Here is a 16,853-nt window from a genome sequence, read left to right on the forward strand (position 1 = left end):
GATATTTGATATGAAATGTGTTGACTATTCAATGGCCTACGCATACCATTTGCGTTATATATAACAAGCGAACTTATTATGGTAACATTTTATAATTGGTATTTTCTGTGGGATTAGGGAGTGTTTTTTAATGTTAAACTAACATCGCTCAACCTCAGTAATACTACAAACAATGCATGAGAAAAAAAAAAAGCAAACGGGCGCTCAGTGGGAATGTAAGCAAGTGCTCTCTGTTGAAAATGCTGAATCGACCTATGCAGAAATGCAGAAAGAAAAGCTGTGGAGCATATTTACAAAGAAGTCATGCAACCCAGTGCAGCAAGTAAAATTGCTGCGTTGCGTGTAGGGAGAGAGCAGAGCTGTGCCATGTCTAGTTAGAAGTGGTGCAGTTCTGCTCTCTCTATGCACTGGCCAACTTGTGGCTGCCATGCACCAAGGCAGGCACCCTTGAGCCACAGTGCAAGGGTGTCTAGCATCGGTTTTGTGCAGGAAGGTACCCTTACTGCTCTAATGGCATTTTCCTCGTTATGTGTGCTGTAGAATGCAGTGCACACGCAAAGACGAAAAACAAGTAGAAATGAAAACATTTCTCCTTGTTACCCCTGCCTCAGGGAGGTGCAGGATTTTGGTGCAAATCCCTTTGAGATAGGGATTTGCGTTGAAACCCATGGGGTGCTTGCACTTGAATGCCCATGTACCACCCATGGAACGCCCCCCCCCCCCCTTGATGCAAAGAAACGCACTCAACACATTGCACTGCATTACTTTCGGTTATAAACCAACGCCAATCATGATTAGTGTCGGTTTATTAATGTCTGCAGAAGATTTTGCGTGGGTTGCGTTAAAAAAGTAATGCCAACGTTGTAAATCTGGGCCTGTATGTCTCAAAGCAAAGCAAACTACCTATAACGCCTCTGCATCATGCCAAATCCTCTGTCCTCGCTTCTACCAGCTGCAGAACATTGTGGCCTCAAATCTATTTGTTGTCATATTTCGAAGTGTTTTATGTATAACTTCTCCCCCAGTACAAAACGGCAGTTAATGGGTTGCCTAAAACACACACACACACACCGAGTCATCTACCCCTTCTGCTCTAGGTGCAGGGTGTGGCGTCAGTGGCGAGTGTCCTACGTCCCGTTCACCGCGTGGATGCCCCATACCCTGTGGGACTCTGCATAAAGCAGGTTCCCGCCCTGACCAGACAATAAGGCACATGCAAAGCTCTGTTTACCAAATAGGCCCGGCTGCGTATGCGCGCGCGCGTGTCTACGTGTAAAAGCCCCGTCTAAGTGGCTACAAGCCCCAAGCGGTTGTGGTACTCACGCTGGCACGAGCCCCATGGCTGCCGCGCCCAACCCCAACAGCAGTCCACCCGGCCTCCGTACCGACACAGCCCCGCCGACGAAACCATTGGTCTGGGCCACCTGTGAAAACAACATTACAAACATTAGAAAAAATCCAGACAAAAAAAGAGAACATTATCACATGCCCTAGTTTCCCCTATATTAGGAGAACTTTTACCATATTTGCCAGCCTGCCCTTTTGTTTCGAGACGTAAACTGCATTTATTTTCCTCTTAGCAGCTCCGAGGTGTCATGCAACAGTGCAGCTTGGGGCTCCGAGGCTTTTGTGAGCCAGCCAGCACTGACCCGGGTGACTGACCCCTAGAGCCGTCAATCCCTCACCTTTCACTGCCACTGAAACCAATCTGCCCCAGGGGCACCTTCACCCTGAAATCGATACTCACACGAGATACGGGGCACACTTCTCTGCAAGTACACACACACCACTGCGTACTAATGGCTCAACATACAAAGAAACATAATGAAATTACAATAAATTCCGCAAATTCAGGTTTTTGGAACGTGTATGCATTGTCTCAGATTTTGTATCCTTCAGCCTAGGCCCAGAATGCCCCAAGCACACACAGAAAGGTTTGGTGAGCACATTTTTTTGACTGACGCCAATTCCAATGTACCGGTGCCACTCCCAGATAGAACGCTTGATTCGGTGTGCCAAAGGTGCCATGGGTTGTGGTGCAAGGAAGGAAAATGGACTCCGCTTGTCAGGCGGATGAGTCTTAAAATATAGATATAATTGGGTACTTTCAGAGGGGCCCTAGGGCTCAAGTGCGACTGCGCCTACTGAACTCCTGGTAGCTACGCCCCTGGACGCGTGCCCACATAGGCTTCCTTCCCCCTGTGCAGGACATGGGTGAAAGGCGGCTAAATGAAGATATGAATAAATGAACCATTTATACAGCGCTCAGGTGCCTAAAGGGCACCCTGGCACTAGGTAGCACATCAAGAAGACCAAAGGAGGGCTACTTGGAGCAGAATAACCATATTGTCATATTGTGTTTTGAAACCCTGGACCGTGGAGGAGCTGCAAATGGAAAGAGGAAGCTCGTTGTTCCACATTTTAGGAGCTAAGACGGAGAAAGAGCGTCCACCCACCCCAGCATGCTGCAATCCGGGAACTTACAGCACAAGCTGGCTGCCTGAACTCACAGATCTTGAGGGGAGGAGGGGAATGACTCTATCCCTCAGGTATTAGGAGCCTTTCATGTGGCAGGCTCTAGATGTCAACAATACAAATGTAAACAAGATGGCCTTATGCACTGAGGGCCAGTGTATGGTACTCAGATGGGAGGTCATAGGTTCCTCTCTAGGATGATTGTGAAGACGTCTACTGCTGCATTCTGCACAACTTGCAGTCGGTGTATCAGATCTCAGGGAGGCGAAGATATGAAATGTTAGCATAGTTCATGTGCGAGGTGATCATTTTCAATGTTTAATCATTCTAGAAGCACAAAGCGTGACCCTGTCGCCTCCCTCACCTAAGGGCGAAAAGAAATATCTCTGTCAAGTTTTATGCCACAATTCTGACCACATTTCCCGGGGCAGGGGGAACCTCTGGTTCAGAAGGCCACCAAGCAGGTGCCCAGATAGACAGCGAACACTTAACCCCTTCGCTGCGGCGGCTATTCCGCCGCAGCGCTAAAGGGGCGGGGCGGCCGCGCGGCCGCCGCATGCTGGTGACAGAACCGCTCCGTCACCAGCTACAGTTGAGCTGTGCTGGTGACGGAGCGGTTCCGTCATGACCCGCCCCGCTCTTTAGAACGCCCGCGCAGGCACGAAATCAGCGCCGCGCAGGCGCGGCGGCCTGGCCATGACGGAACCGCTCCGTCATCAGCACAGCTCAACTGTAGCTGATGACGGAGCGATTCCGTCATCAGCATGGAAGGGGTTAAAAAGCAGTATTTCGGTTTTCTCTGAATTAAGCTCTAGGCAACTTTTCTTCATCTGTTCCACTACCTTAATTCGGAAGGAATTAAAGGGATCCTTCAGCAGCTCGCTGTTGACCTCTTGAAAGGAGAACATGAGCTGGGTGTCATCTGCATATGACACCCTCTTCAAATCGAAAGGTTGGATGACATCCGCCAGAGGAGCCAAATAGACATTAATTAAAGAAGAGCTCAAAGCTGAGCTCTGCGGGGCCCCGTGCTTTTAAAGGCTTGTTACAGAGGAGAGAGGTACACAAGCTTCCCATTCCCAACCTCTTTTGTGTCACAGACCTTCCCAAGTCGTAGGCAGCAAAGTAAGCCTGTTTGAGCTGCCTAATCGAACACAGGCCAAGGACTACAAAGCTGATGGCGTATTAGTCAAACTATTTATATATGCAAAAAAAGTCATCCCTAGTACCAGCAAGGACAATATTTTCACAACACCCATATGCAGTGCTTGAAATAGAAAAACAGAAGTGCAGGTACTCTGTACCAGAGTCATTCACAACAAAGGACCTGTTCACGCGGTGAATCTACAGCTCAGATCCTAACCAATCCGTTATATCTCAAATAATCTGTTGGGCCAGCGGTTAATCATATACTGTCTGTGCTATTAGGATGAGGGTCACCGTGTTTTTTATTTAAAAATTTTTAAAAATTGTCTACTGCGTTGATTTTAACTAGTGCCTCCCACAGTTATACCCATACCCTCATGTGATACAATCATGCTACAGATGCATGAAACAACTATAGGAATGAAAGAAAAATGTGAAAGGGGGTTGGTGGTGCCTCACAGAAGTAACACCATGGGAGTGAGCAGGAAGGTACTCGCCTGCTTCCTCAGGTTCTCATCTTCAGTAACCACCAACCCGAAAAAAACTGTGTTAATATGTCAGGGCCACTGGAATTATGCAGGAGATAACCAAATTATGCAGCGGGTGAGTACTTTATACGGCAACAAAACACATTATGTGGCATAATACAGCACATTTTGTTGTATTATTGACTATTTTGTCTATTTTATATATGTTAACACTGTCTGGGCAAAGGCTTCACCTCATTAGAATGTTTCATATTTAAATACAGCAATCAGCACTTTAACGGTGACCAGATAACCAATGGCGTAACGAAACTTGAGGAGGGGACCTTGCAAGGTACATTGAGGGACTCCCTGCTCCGGATTTAATCAGGAGCTCTCAGGCCAGAGTACTGTGCTGAGGGGGCCCCCAGCAGCCTGGGGCAATCCCGCACTGCAGGGGCCCGTGTTACGCCACTGGGATAGCCTGCCACTGCGCACCCATATGCATGGCAGCATATTTAGAAACGTCTGAGCAGTTAGAGTAAGAAACATACTTTGTTAAAATCTACAAATTATGCAGCAGATGATGGATCATGTTGCAAGGGCTGCAAATCCATAATTATGTGGATAGCTCGGCAGACGAAAAATGACATAGTTACAAAGGCACTCAATACGAGTATGCTACATAGCGCTTGGGGGATTTACCGGTGTGCACGTGTTATGAGAGGTTGACACCAGTGCACCATGCAGGCAGCCGCTTAAATTATGAGAATGTAAGCTCAAGCAGGCGTGTTGGAATGGCTCTAGGTTGAGGAGACAGGATTTTAAAGAAGTCTGAATCCATGAGTGGAGGGACATGAGACCAGCTGAGAGGATGGTCCGGTCGGTGCGCCAAGCAGGTAAGATGAGTGGCTGTGGAAGAAGTGGTGGTGGGGTTAGGGTGAAAGAGAAGGTGAATGTTACCAGAACACAGTGATCAAATAGGAGACTGGTGGGGGATGAAGTCAGCAAGATTTAGTAGGCCAGGTCATGAATCACCTTGATAAACAGTCTGAGGAGGCAGACATGGGTCCTGTGCGGGAATAAGCCAAGGGATATCACTATCAGATTTTATTTTATTTGTGATGTTTGTAAGGCTCTCCAAAGCACAGGCCAGAAGGGGCCAAGTGCTAACGTAAAAACACAAATGTTTGCTTCTGGCTGAAAAACCTGGGGTGGGTGGTGGTGCATCTAAACAACTCTGACTCCCAAGTTGGCAATTCACTAGACCTACAACTAAATTAACTTCTTTAGACAACTAGCTAGCATCAAATAAGCAGCTGTGTCTGTTGTCCATTTTAAAACAATGGCCCCCTACCGACTCCCAGCATTGCTTTTGATTGCCTTTACATAGAGCTTCACATCTGTGAGGAGGCATTGAAGCACTTTGGTGGATGGATAGCATTCAACTATATACGTTTGAGGCGGTGTTTGAGATCCTAGAAATATGAAACTGAACTTAAATTCTCTGACCCAGTGAGATAAAAAAATGCCACTGTATGCACGTTCTTGCCCAGTGATTTGATAGCAGCAAGAAAATACTAGTATAGGCAAAGCCAATAGGCCTAGTCTTTGCAAGCATGCAATGTTTCCTTTACCAAACATTTAAAACAGTCATTAAAAGTAATAAAAAGTAAAAGTGCTGCATTGTAAGGGTTGAATGCATATGCTCACAAAAAAAATAAGTTAAACAATGACCACTAACAAAAATAAATGTAAAAGCCGTGGCTGAGGCTCGTTTTCTGGCGCGAGGAGTTTCTGATCACTCGCCGCTCCTGGTCTCCTTTGACTTCGATATCGCCCTGTCGGTGCGACCGGCAACGGTCAATCCTTGGTACTTTCGTAACCCAAGGACCCGTGCCCTGCTGGCCAAGGCTATAGACCTTTACTTCTCCGAGAATGAGGGTTCGGTTGGGTCGGCCGCGACCCTATGGGAGGCGTTCAAGACCGTCCTGAGAGGCGCGGCATTCGCTCTAATAGCGGAGGCCCGTCGGAATAGAGATGCCGATCTCCTTTGTATCGAGGAAGAGATCTTGAACCTCAAAGCCCAGCTGGATCCTGAACCTAACCCGGACCTCCTCCATGCGCTTTCCCTAAAGCAATCGGAGTACCGAGATCTCGCTACGAATGCCGCCCAGACCCTGGCTAGGGAACAGCAGGGCCGTATCTATGACGTGGGAGACAAGGCTGGCAAGCTGTTGGCCTGTTTGGACAGGAGGGAGTTGGCCAGTCGGGTTGTACCTGAGATCCTGGGGGCAGATGGAACCCCTGTCACTGACCCCTCCGCCATTGCCGAGTCTTTTGCCGACTATTTCAGGGGTGTTTACACCTCCACTTCTGATTGCTCAGAGGCCGATTCGGCAGAACTTCTTTCGACCGTGGATCTTCCCTGTCTCTCTGAGGCGGATCGCGAGGATCTGGATAGGGACATATCTTCGGACGAGATTGCCCTTGCGATTCGCTCTTTGAGATCTGGCAAGGCGCCGGGTCCCAACGGAATCCCGGCAGAGCTTTACAAGATACGGCCTGATGTGATCTCCCCGCATCTCCGTACTATGTTCCTGGAGGCGCGAGACGCCGGCGTTCTCCCCCTTGACCAGAGGGTGGCCACAATTGTGGTCATCCACAAAGACGGGAAACCAAGGGATGTGTGTCGTTCATACCGGCCTATCTCCCTCCTGAACACCGAACCCAAGGTACTCGCCAAATTGCTTGCCAACCGACTGGTTGGGGTTATTGGCGACTTGGTGCACCCGGACCAGTCGGGCTTTATTCCGCACCGCAACACTGCCCTCAATTTGAGACGGCTTCATGGCGCCCTGGCTAGGGCGCACACTCTTACGGAGCCAGCTGTTCTGGCATCCCTCGATGCCACCATGGCGTTTGACTCCATCGAGTGGAATTACCTCTGGGCAGTGTTAGCTAAGTTCGGTTTTGGCCCGGTCTTCCTCAGCTGGGTGAAACTCCTTTGTGCCAGCCCAATGGCTAATGTATCCGTGAATGGTCGCCTGTCGACGTCTTTTGTCCTTCACAGGGGTACCAGGCAGGGTTGCCCCCTGTCGCCTCTCCTTTTTGCCCTGGCTCTCGAGCCCTTGGCGGCCACACTGCGCTTCCACCCTGACCTCCATGGAATTACCTGGGCACCTGACTTCGAGGACCGTATCTCCCTGTACGCGGACGACATCCTCCTATATCTGACGTCCCCGTACAAGTCTCTCATTGTTGCCTGTGACGTGCTCAGACACTTTGGGAGATACTCTGGCCTGATTATCAATTGGGCCAAGTCCTCCCTATATGTATTGAAAGGGGACACGCCGCGCCTCCCCAGAGGCTGCAATATTCAGGTGGCCACACAGGGCCTCAAGTACCTAGGGATCTACATCTCTGGGAACTCGAAGGTTCGATACGACCAGAACTTGCTCCCCCCACTGCAGCGCCTTCGACGCAACGTGGAGGGTTGGCGTAAGCTCCCGCTCTCCCTGCTTGGCCGAGCGGCCCTGTTTAAAATGATGTCCTTGCCCAGATTCCTCTATGCCCTGCAAAACACCCAAGACCCGGTACCGGCCCGATATTTCCGGGAAGTTGAGAGTCTTCAGCGGGTCCTACTTTGGGATGGCCGCCCTCGGGTGGCGATCTCGAAGCTCACGCTCCCGTGGTACGACGGGGGCATAGCATTACCAGATGTTCGTAGGTATTATTGGGCCTCCCAGCTTGCAGCCCTCAATCACGGGTTTTATGGGCCGGTGAATAGCCCCGGCTACGCTATGGACAGGTGGCTTATGAGTGGTGGTAATTATTACCGAGCCCTTTACTCCAGATCCCTGGATCGGCGTATGTCCGGTCCCACGAGGACGGCAGTCTCGATTTGGCGTACGATCACCAAGGTGCAGGGATGGCAGGGCAGACTGACCGGCTTCACTCCTTTGTATGAATCCGATATGTTGGGCAGACTATGGCACACCAAGGGCTTTGACAAATGGGACCTCATTGGCATCACTAGGGTGGAGGATGTGGTTTCCAAAGGGACTATCAAGACCTTCCCCCAGCTACAGACTGAGTACCAGCTGGGTGCTTCGGAGTTTTTCCGATATGCCCAGCTGAGGCATGCCTTGCTTTCTGCTATGACCCCTGGGGAGGATATCCCGGAAAGCTCACCGCTGGAGGACAGAGTGCTGGACGGCCATATGCCCGATAGCGCAATCTCGCTGTCTTACAAAAAACTAATTAATGTTCGCACTGACCTACTCCTTGGGTTGCGAGACCAGTGGGTAGCGGATGGCTTGAAAATCGACGAGGAGGACTGGCAGAGTGCAGTGTCCTACCCTAAGGAGGTTGCCATCTCATCTCGGCTTCGTCTGGTCCAATTCAAAATCCTGCACAGGGTATACGTTACTGGCCCCCGCCTTATACACATGGGTTACTCGCCCGACGGCCTCTGTCGTCGAGGCTGTGGTACCCTCGCTACCTTCTTGCACATCTTGTGGGAATGTCCGGCCATAGTGTCCTACTGGAGGAGGATTCACAGGGTCATGAGCGAAGTGTTGGGAGTGGGGATTGCGGCTGAAGCTCGTAGGTGCCTCCTTAACATTTGGGAGCCAACAGATCACAACACTGCCCAAACTCAGTGGGTGACCCTAGGCAATATGGTGGCCAAGAGAGACATCGGTCAGAGGTGGGGGGCCAATACGGCACCCCTGGTGGTACAATGGAAGGCCAATATGGATTGGTGTATGTTCCGGGAGAAGACTGTCTATGTTGCCAGGGGTAAACCTAACAAATGGAACAGGGTGTGGGGTGCTTGGAATTCTTACCGGGGTGATTTGTGTCTGCCGCCCGAGCCTGTTTCATTGGATGAGCACCTGTCACTGTGACCTATGACACCGACTGTGTACGATACCTGATTGATCCTGCTTTCCCCCCCCCCCCCCCCCCTCCTATCATCCTCCACTCTTCTGTACTCCTGAGCTGCTGGTCTCTTTCCCCTCCCGGCCTTCTATTCCTTGCTGTATTCTTCTCCCATTGCCATTCTTCGGCGCCATTTGGCGTTTCTTCTACTGTTATAAAATTATAAAATAAACCTGTAATTTCCTGCCATACCTGACTTGCACTATTATGCTCTGCCTACTATGCTGCCTTGCCTCCGGGATGTTAGGCTGAATAGCTGTGTGCTCCTGTGAAATAAAGGTTTTCAAAAATTTTAAAAAATAAAAATAAATAAATAAATAAATGTAAAACAACATGAAATTAATGCAGGAATAAAAGCAGACTTTGGTCTGGCTGCCTTGGCACTGGAATAAACGTATTGTTTAGGTGGTTAATATGATCAATCAAAAAGCCATCTTTCACAGCCAAAGTGGGTTGACCATTTGCCACAAGCTGTGATTGGTGAAAGCAAACTTTGGTTTCCACCTGAACAAACAAGTAGATGATGGGGAGAGACCGCAGGAGTATACTTTTATTAAATACTAGCAGCCCGTCCCGATGTTGTCCGGGTATGAATTGATGCCGGACAGTAGTATATTGTTTTGTAGGATTTCGTTTAGATAGCATTTCTTATCTGTGACAGGCCTGTGAAACACTCCGATTCACAGTGCACTTCTGATGCACTTAAGAGTGCGCGGTCAGTAGTGTGTGAATTCGAGTTTCCCTACTTTATTTTTCCTTGCAATATTTTATAGCGCGAACTCGACAACATGGCATGAGCACAATTTACATTACAGAAGAACACATTCATTTGTGATAGGCACGGGGAGACATAGCGATTTGCCTGGAATCACAGGATGTTGAGCTGATGCCGAGATTCGAACGTAGCTCCCCTGCTCTAAAGTTCACAATTCTAGAACTTGTGGCGGGAGGTGTGTCTAAAAGTGTATGTCGGTGCTGGCCATCAATGAGAGAGACCTGTGCATTTTTCAAATGGGTGGTGAAAAAATATGAGTATGTTGCTGGAGATGTGGGCCACCGTGCCCCCAATGTACTTACCGGGGGAGGGTAAACACCCATTATTCCGCAACTTTCTTTCCGCATACCATCACTCCGCATACTTTCCTTACGAAAGTACCATGACTCCGGAATGCCATTATAACGCATGGCATTACATTTTATATGCTTTTACCACGCATACATTTACAACGAAATTCGTTGTAAATGCATGAATGGTAAAAGCATGTTTTTTTTAATGTTTGGATAAGGTAAGTATGGGTATTGGGGGTATATGTTTTGGGGTACTGAGGTATATGTTTTGGGGTGTTTGGGTATTTTAAGGGTTCAGATATAGTTTTAGGGTTTAGGGATAGGTATGGGTTTTGGGGTACAGGGGTATTTTTAGGGTTCAGGGCTGGGTTTGGGTTTTGGGGTATAGGGGTATTTTTAGGGTTCAGGGGTAGGTTTGGGTTTTGGGGTACATGGGTATTTTAAGGGTTCAGGGCTAGGTTTGGGTTTTGGGGTATAGGGGTATTTTTAGGGTTCAGGGCTAGGTTTGGATTTTGGGGTACAGGGGTATTTTAGGGTTCAGGGGTAGGTTTGGGTTTTTGGGTACAGGGTTATTTTTAGGGTTCAGGGCTAGGTTTGGGTTTTGGGGTACAGGGGGATTTTAGGGTTCAGGGGTAGGTTTGGGGTTACAGGGGTATTTTAAGGGGTCAGGGCTAGGTTTGGGTTTTGGGGTGTAGGGGTATTTAGGGTTCAGGGGTACAGTGGTATTTTTAGGGTTCAGGGCTAGGTTTAGGTTTTGGGGTACAGGGGTATTTTTAGGGTTCAGGAGTAGGTTTGGGGTTTGAAGTACAGGGGTATTTATAGGGTTCAGGGCTAGGTTTGGGTTTTCGGGTACAGGGGTATTTTTAGGGTTTAGGGATAGGTTTGGGGTTTAGGGTACATGGTAGATTTATAGAGTTAAGATGGGTTAGTGTTTAAGGGTGTTGGGGCATTTTAAGGAGTAAGGGTGGGTTATGATTATGGGGTGCAGGGGTATTTAAAGGGAGCAGGATGGGATTAGCACACGATATGAGACATGGCATGAAGGGCGGAACGTACCACACGCCCCAGGCACACGCCCACAGCACAACGCAGACACGCCCACAAGGGACTACTTTGCTGGCACGGTTCTTTTACCTTTTAAATGTATATGGTGGGCGTCTGCATAGCCTATGTCCTTCTGCTGCAACTGCCCTTTCCAACGCTGTGTTGGGTGTTGTGATTGGTGCTGTGGTTCCTGAGATTACCCGCCTCAAAGGTTTGGGCTCTCTCTTTATTATACTAGTATAGATTTATTGAAAACACAAGGCTGCCACACAAATAAAGCTTACACTGGACCAAACCTGAAAAAGGAAGAGGCCTTCCATAGCAGAAGGTGTCAGGAACAAAAACCCATTATGCAAGAGGAATCTATGTCGGAGTCAGAATAAAGAGCCCTGGTTTTTCCCTCTCCGTCTGCATGTCTGGCGAAGGCCCCAGTGCTAGTGGACTTGTCCTCGTAGTGAAGAGGCGTTTTTGGGCGGAAGATCAAGCAACAAAAGAACTGTGAAAGATGTTTATGGGCTTATGTTTTGTGCATTAACAATGTGCAGAATGCATTTTTACACTTGGTTTTACAAGTATACACTGATGTAGTTCTGTTGCTTTTGGAACTAATCTTCTTTGATGTGTAGAAGTGTTTTTCTGATATGTGAACTTGGCCCCATTTAAACAGAAACTCAATCCTGACCAGGATGGACGTCATCTGTCACTCATCCTGCTTTCCATCCTCCCCACACCCCGCCCACCTTCTCTCTCCGCCAGCTCCGTAGCACACAGTCAAACTGAAATGCACTAGTTTATTTCCACTGTTATTTTCATCTGCTCTTGATGAACCGTACCCAATTAAATTCCAACTTGAAACATTTACGAAGGTCCTACTGTTTGTCCACTGAGTCCTATTTATTCACATAACATGTTAATGTTTTGTTCGAGCATCTCTGGAAGACATTAGCGTGGAGGGTACTGAATAATTATTCACACAGTGAGATAGCGCTTGAGTGGCAACGCAGTGTGATGTGCTCTAATTTTTTTAAGAAATGCTACATTTGCTCCAACCACAGATAATCTGCAGATCCAGTAATTTCATGTTAGAATAATATATATTTTTTTAAAACATGATTTTTGGGGATAGTTTAAAGACTTTCTTGAAGGCTTGGATGCTGCGAGGGTGTTGTCAGTTTTATTCTTGATTTTGTTGCCCATTCGGGGCTTAGAATAATTTCAGATTTTTGCATTCTCTGTATATCTCTGCGTCGAGAGCCTTCATGGCGTTGAATCTGTTCCGCTTTATTTAAAATCTGGTTATAAAACCCTCTAACTTTTATTTGATCTAGAACTCAGTTATTGAGTGGCCACAATTATTTAATTAAATGTATTTGTGAGAGTTTGCTGTTGGGGGGTGCCTTATCACGGCACCACATTCCCTCAGGGAATTGAGGATTAACACTGTCTCCGAACTAGTGAAATATGGGAACTCTAATAGAGGTATTTTTGGGGTATCAACATTTTGGGGGTACTGTTTTGCTCCCACGGGTTGAGAAGGTAGGTACTTTGGGCTAGATGTACAAAAAGGCTGCTCGCCAAAGCAACAATCGAGCCAAGCCACGAAGCAGTAACAACAGCTCTGCTACACAGTAGTACCCTAGTTCTGTTACCCATCACAGTAACAGACAGCTCTTCTCCGAACATAAGAACAGCGAAACAGTGCCACGCGGTACACAAGCGACCCAATTCTGTCAGGTAGCGCAGTGGAAGCTGCTCCCTGCCTCAGAGCACTGGCAACCCCCCAATTCCTGGCAGGCACAGCGCCCACAGTTCTGCACACAGCACTGACAGCTCTGTTACAGCGCGCAGAAGCAGCTGGCTCCAGCAAGCATTAAAGAACTGTGCCCAACACGTCAAAACATCCCAGACGTGGCACATCCCAGAATTTGCCACAGATTAAACTAACCACATATGTGCTCAATCTAAATTGAGTGACAACGTAACGCTGCCTGGCAGACTAACTTTAGGTTGGTTCGGACTCTTACAGCCTATTGGTAATTTCAAACCTATACACACTTATTTCCGCCGGGGCTTCTTTCAGCCGCGGGCACAAGATCACACATTCAAAAAAGATAACTTCTGGCGCTAGGATGGGGAGCATCTTCCAAACAGGCCTGTGGTGGCGGCGATGGTTTATGAGACGAATTCGGTGTATACCGTCTTGCATGCGTATACCCCACTTCTGAGGGAGAGCACAGCTGTGTAAAAGCTGCGTTGTGCGAGATTAGAAAACAGACACACGGAAGCAGCCCCCACCCCTCATAAAATACCCAGGGCTGGCCAAGCACGCCTGCTCTCGCGTGTGCTTCTGACAGCCCCTCTTCCACCCTTGTTATAAACACATTCCTGCTCTCTGGCACTTTCCTCCCCCCTTCCCTCGACGAGTTCATGCCTGAACTTGAGCGGCGGCGCTTCCCACCTACGGTAACTCTCGGGGCTGGGACGGCCCTTCCGAGCTGAGCATGTGGGAGAACCACCGCCGGGAGCAGTGGCGCAGCCAATACCCACGGTTGCTGTTTGCACTGTGAAAGACAACAATAATCAGGGCTCAGTGGGCCCCGGTGCCACTGCACCTGCTGCATCAACAGCAGCTACGCCCCCGACCATCAGTTGCTCTGCGCGGTGCTCCCCACTGGGCCAGGTCCGTTGTTGGATGTGATACAATCCTGGGGTTAACCCGGCGACCTAGAGGGTCATCCGTGCCCCCCCCCCCCCTTCCTCCCCGCAGGAGCCTGGCATAAGCAGCAGCACCGGCGTCCATGAGTCAGGTTTCCAGTGCACCCCAAATATAGTTCTTCTTTTCCCCTTTAACTGGGAGAAGGAATACAATTTCCTTGCGACGTATTGGACCCGATGAGGCGAAAGTGTGCTGCCCACGATCACACGTGTAGTCAATTTAATAGTTCAAGGTTGAAACATGTCTTCAGGGGACCCCAGGAAAATAGTTGTAAACCTTCGTGTCCTAGTGAAGTCAACACGTTGTATATTCTACAACAATCCAGTAAACACAGCCAAAGATCTGTACATGTATTTAAAAGCTCTGCGCCGAGTGGTAGAAGTTAGTAGGCAATATAATTAGATGCCACCGAGACAACCGTATCACTCAGGACCCACCCCAGGCATTGGTTATCGACCACTCTGCGTCTAGTACACACTACTGACACTAAACTAGCACAGAACAAACCGCAGAGCCGGCAGCTGAGATATATAATAAATAACACAAGATTATGGCAAAGCTCAAATGAAACAAGAAGAGAGGTGGAACGGAAAGCTGCGCCCACAGAGGTGTCCACGGGAATGAGGGCACGTCCTCTCCGCCTCATATTTTGGGAAAGAGTTTAACACTGGCAGCCAGGAGCACTCGGGTGCCCGTAAGAGTGAGTAGGGAAATGTTATGCTAAATGCACTTGTACGGCGCTTAGTACCCACGTGCATAGTATCCGCAGCGCTTAAATAATTCGTAGACGCAGATAACAACAGCAAGATCAGGGAAGACAGAGAAGAAAAAATCACATTAGTTGGTAATCCTGATAGTCAGATTACTGATCTGTGGCGCGTTTAGTGGAATGTGTAACATGGAGCGGTGCGGAGAACAACTGCGGGACCAGAAACACGAGAGCTGCCCAGGGGTGCAGGGATCGGGGAGTTCCTCACACTAACGGTGCCATCTGCGACCCGGGCCGGGTCCCCGGAAGCGAGACCGGGGTGGGACGCTTGGCAGAGGTATCAAAGACAGGTGCCCCCGACCAAGGACCCCCACTAGTCGCAGATGCTCCAAGGTCGAGTCAAGGCGGAAAGAAGCGCGCACAGGTGAGGTGAGGCGCGCATCATTTGACCTCTGCACAAAACACATTGGCAGAGAGGTATTTTATTGTTTTAAATGTCGGTGTGCGTGAAGGGAGGGGGGGGGGGGGTTGCGAGAGAATAAAATAGTAACTCGGTCCGTAGAAAACAAGTCGGCAATGGGTGAAAGGTGGGAGAAGGGGAAGGGGGGGCGATTGTCAGAAAAGTAACGGAAGGTGTCACTCCTCACTCAAGAGCCAGGAGGGAACGAGAGGGACCCGTGGGCAGGGGAGGTGAGGTCCAGGAGGTAGAGGTGGCAAAGGAGGCGCTGGGGCACACGGGGGTCGACTGGAGCCCTCGGGAAGAGGACGAGGCTCGCTGACCGGAGCGAGACACGGGTGAGACCCACCGGCCCGGGGCTGTCGGTGGCTGCGGGGTCCCTCTGAGGAGGATGGCGCGGATCAGGTGCGCGCTGGATGGAGGTCGTTGGTGTGAACCTCTGGGCCCCTCCCGGTAGACACCTCCACCCAGCGATTCTTCTTCAATAAAGTACCCCGTGCCACAGTCTGACAGAAAGCCCGCTCCGCCAGCGAGCGCGAGCCCACCCTCAGAAGCACCTGCGCTGGTCTCGTGCCGAGCCCACCCGAAGAAGCACCTGCTGGGAGCGCACTCACGCGCCGGTCTCGCGCCCTGGGCGCAGGTGCCTCGCGCCTCTGGCCCCAGACACCTGCCGCGAGGCAGCGCGCCGAGCACCACAGAGCCAGGCATGCCCCTGTCAGCGAGCAGGGACAACCCTCCCACCTCCAGGAGGTGGTGCGCCCCTGGCACAGTACCTACCCCGGCAGCGCCCCAGACACCCCCGCGCCCCTCACCTGCCGTCGAAGTCGCCCCGAGCGGGCGGCAGCAGGCGGAGCCCGCAGAGGGCCAGCAGCAGCAGCGGCAGCTCCATGGTGTCTCTCTCCACTCACCCCGTCCCGGCACAGACGCGCCCGCCGCTGCCCTCAGACTGAGGAGCGCCGCCCCCTCTGGGAGAAGGATCCCCCAGGCCGCGGCCTCCTGGCCCCGCCCACCGCCACACCCACCGCGGAGTGGCACCCGGCACGCGCTGCTCAGGGCGGGGGCACCCTGGAGACCCGCACACCCGTCTCACCGCACGCACCCCCTGTTACAGCCCTAGAAGATCCCGCACGCCCGTTCCACCGCGACTACAACACTCTAAAGCCGCCAAGGCGACCGGTGGCGCAGCACCACACGCACCCGCCTATTACAGCCCCCAGAAGGACACACAGCACCCTGCAGACCCGTCCCACCACTGGTACAGCACACTGAATGAATCGGCTACTGATGGCACAGCGCCAAACGTACCCCGCCTGCAGCTCTCAGAATACCACCCCCATCCCGCACAGCGCTTGGACTGCACACCCCTCTCACAGACCCAGAACAGCGTCCGATCCAGCTACCGGGGACAGCAACACCTGGGGCAGAACGCACTATCCAATAGGACAGCAAACTGTCCCGGAGTTACCCAGGACCACCAGAAAGAATGTGATTTTGCTCCTCAATATGATACAACTATGCTACTGACTTTGCACAATGGGTGATTATGTATCTATGTGTTTTTTTGATACCTATTTTTTAAACCTAATGTGACATATGTCTACTACATTTTCTCCCCTATACATGGATTTTGCATCTAACAGCAATTAACCTACATTTGTTGCTTTAAGACCTAAATATGATGTTTACCCCTGCAAGTGTTTTCTCACTCTCTTGTTTATGTTGCACCGATGGTGATTTTGATCTAAGCATAGTTTGGTTTCTACATGTGACTTGTGCCCCTAAAAGTCTTAGCACATTCCTGTTGATGTTGCACTAAGGGTTATTTTTCAC

At 50.1% G+C, this 16,853-nt stretch overlaps 1 protein-coding gene across 4 annotated transcripts in view; it reads right to left on the reverse strand.

Moving 5' to 3' along the window:
* Nucleotides 1-15,990, reverse strand: part of NPNT (nephronectin) — a 284,483-nt gene extending 268,493 nt beyond the window's left edge. For 2 of the 4 annotated variants that reach the window (XM_086962033.1, XM_086962031.1), the window contains exons 1-2: nt 15,836-15,970; nt 1,324-1,424 (exon numbers count right to left, since the gene is read on the reverse strand). In XM_086962033.1, the coding sequence (XP_086818159.1) occupies nt 1,324-1,424; nt 15,836-15,912 (178 nt within the window). In that variant the 5' untranslated portion in view covers nt 15,913-15,970. Of the gene's footprint in view, nt 1-1,323; nt 1,425-15,835 lie in introns of all 4 variants that reach the window. The other 2 variants (XM_086962034.1, XM_086962032.1) reach the window with 2 other exon arrangements.
* Nucleotides 15,991-16,853: the final 863 nt, after the last annotated feature.

Source organism: Lissotriton vulgaris, chromosome 3_1 (genome assembly GCF_964263255.1).
Source record: "Lissotriton vulgaris chromosome 3_1, aLisVul1.2, whole genome shotgun sequence".
Taxonomy (NCBI): domain Eukaryota; kingdom Metazoa; phylum Chordata; class Amphibia; order Caudata; family Salamandridae; genus Lissotriton; species Lissotriton vulgaris.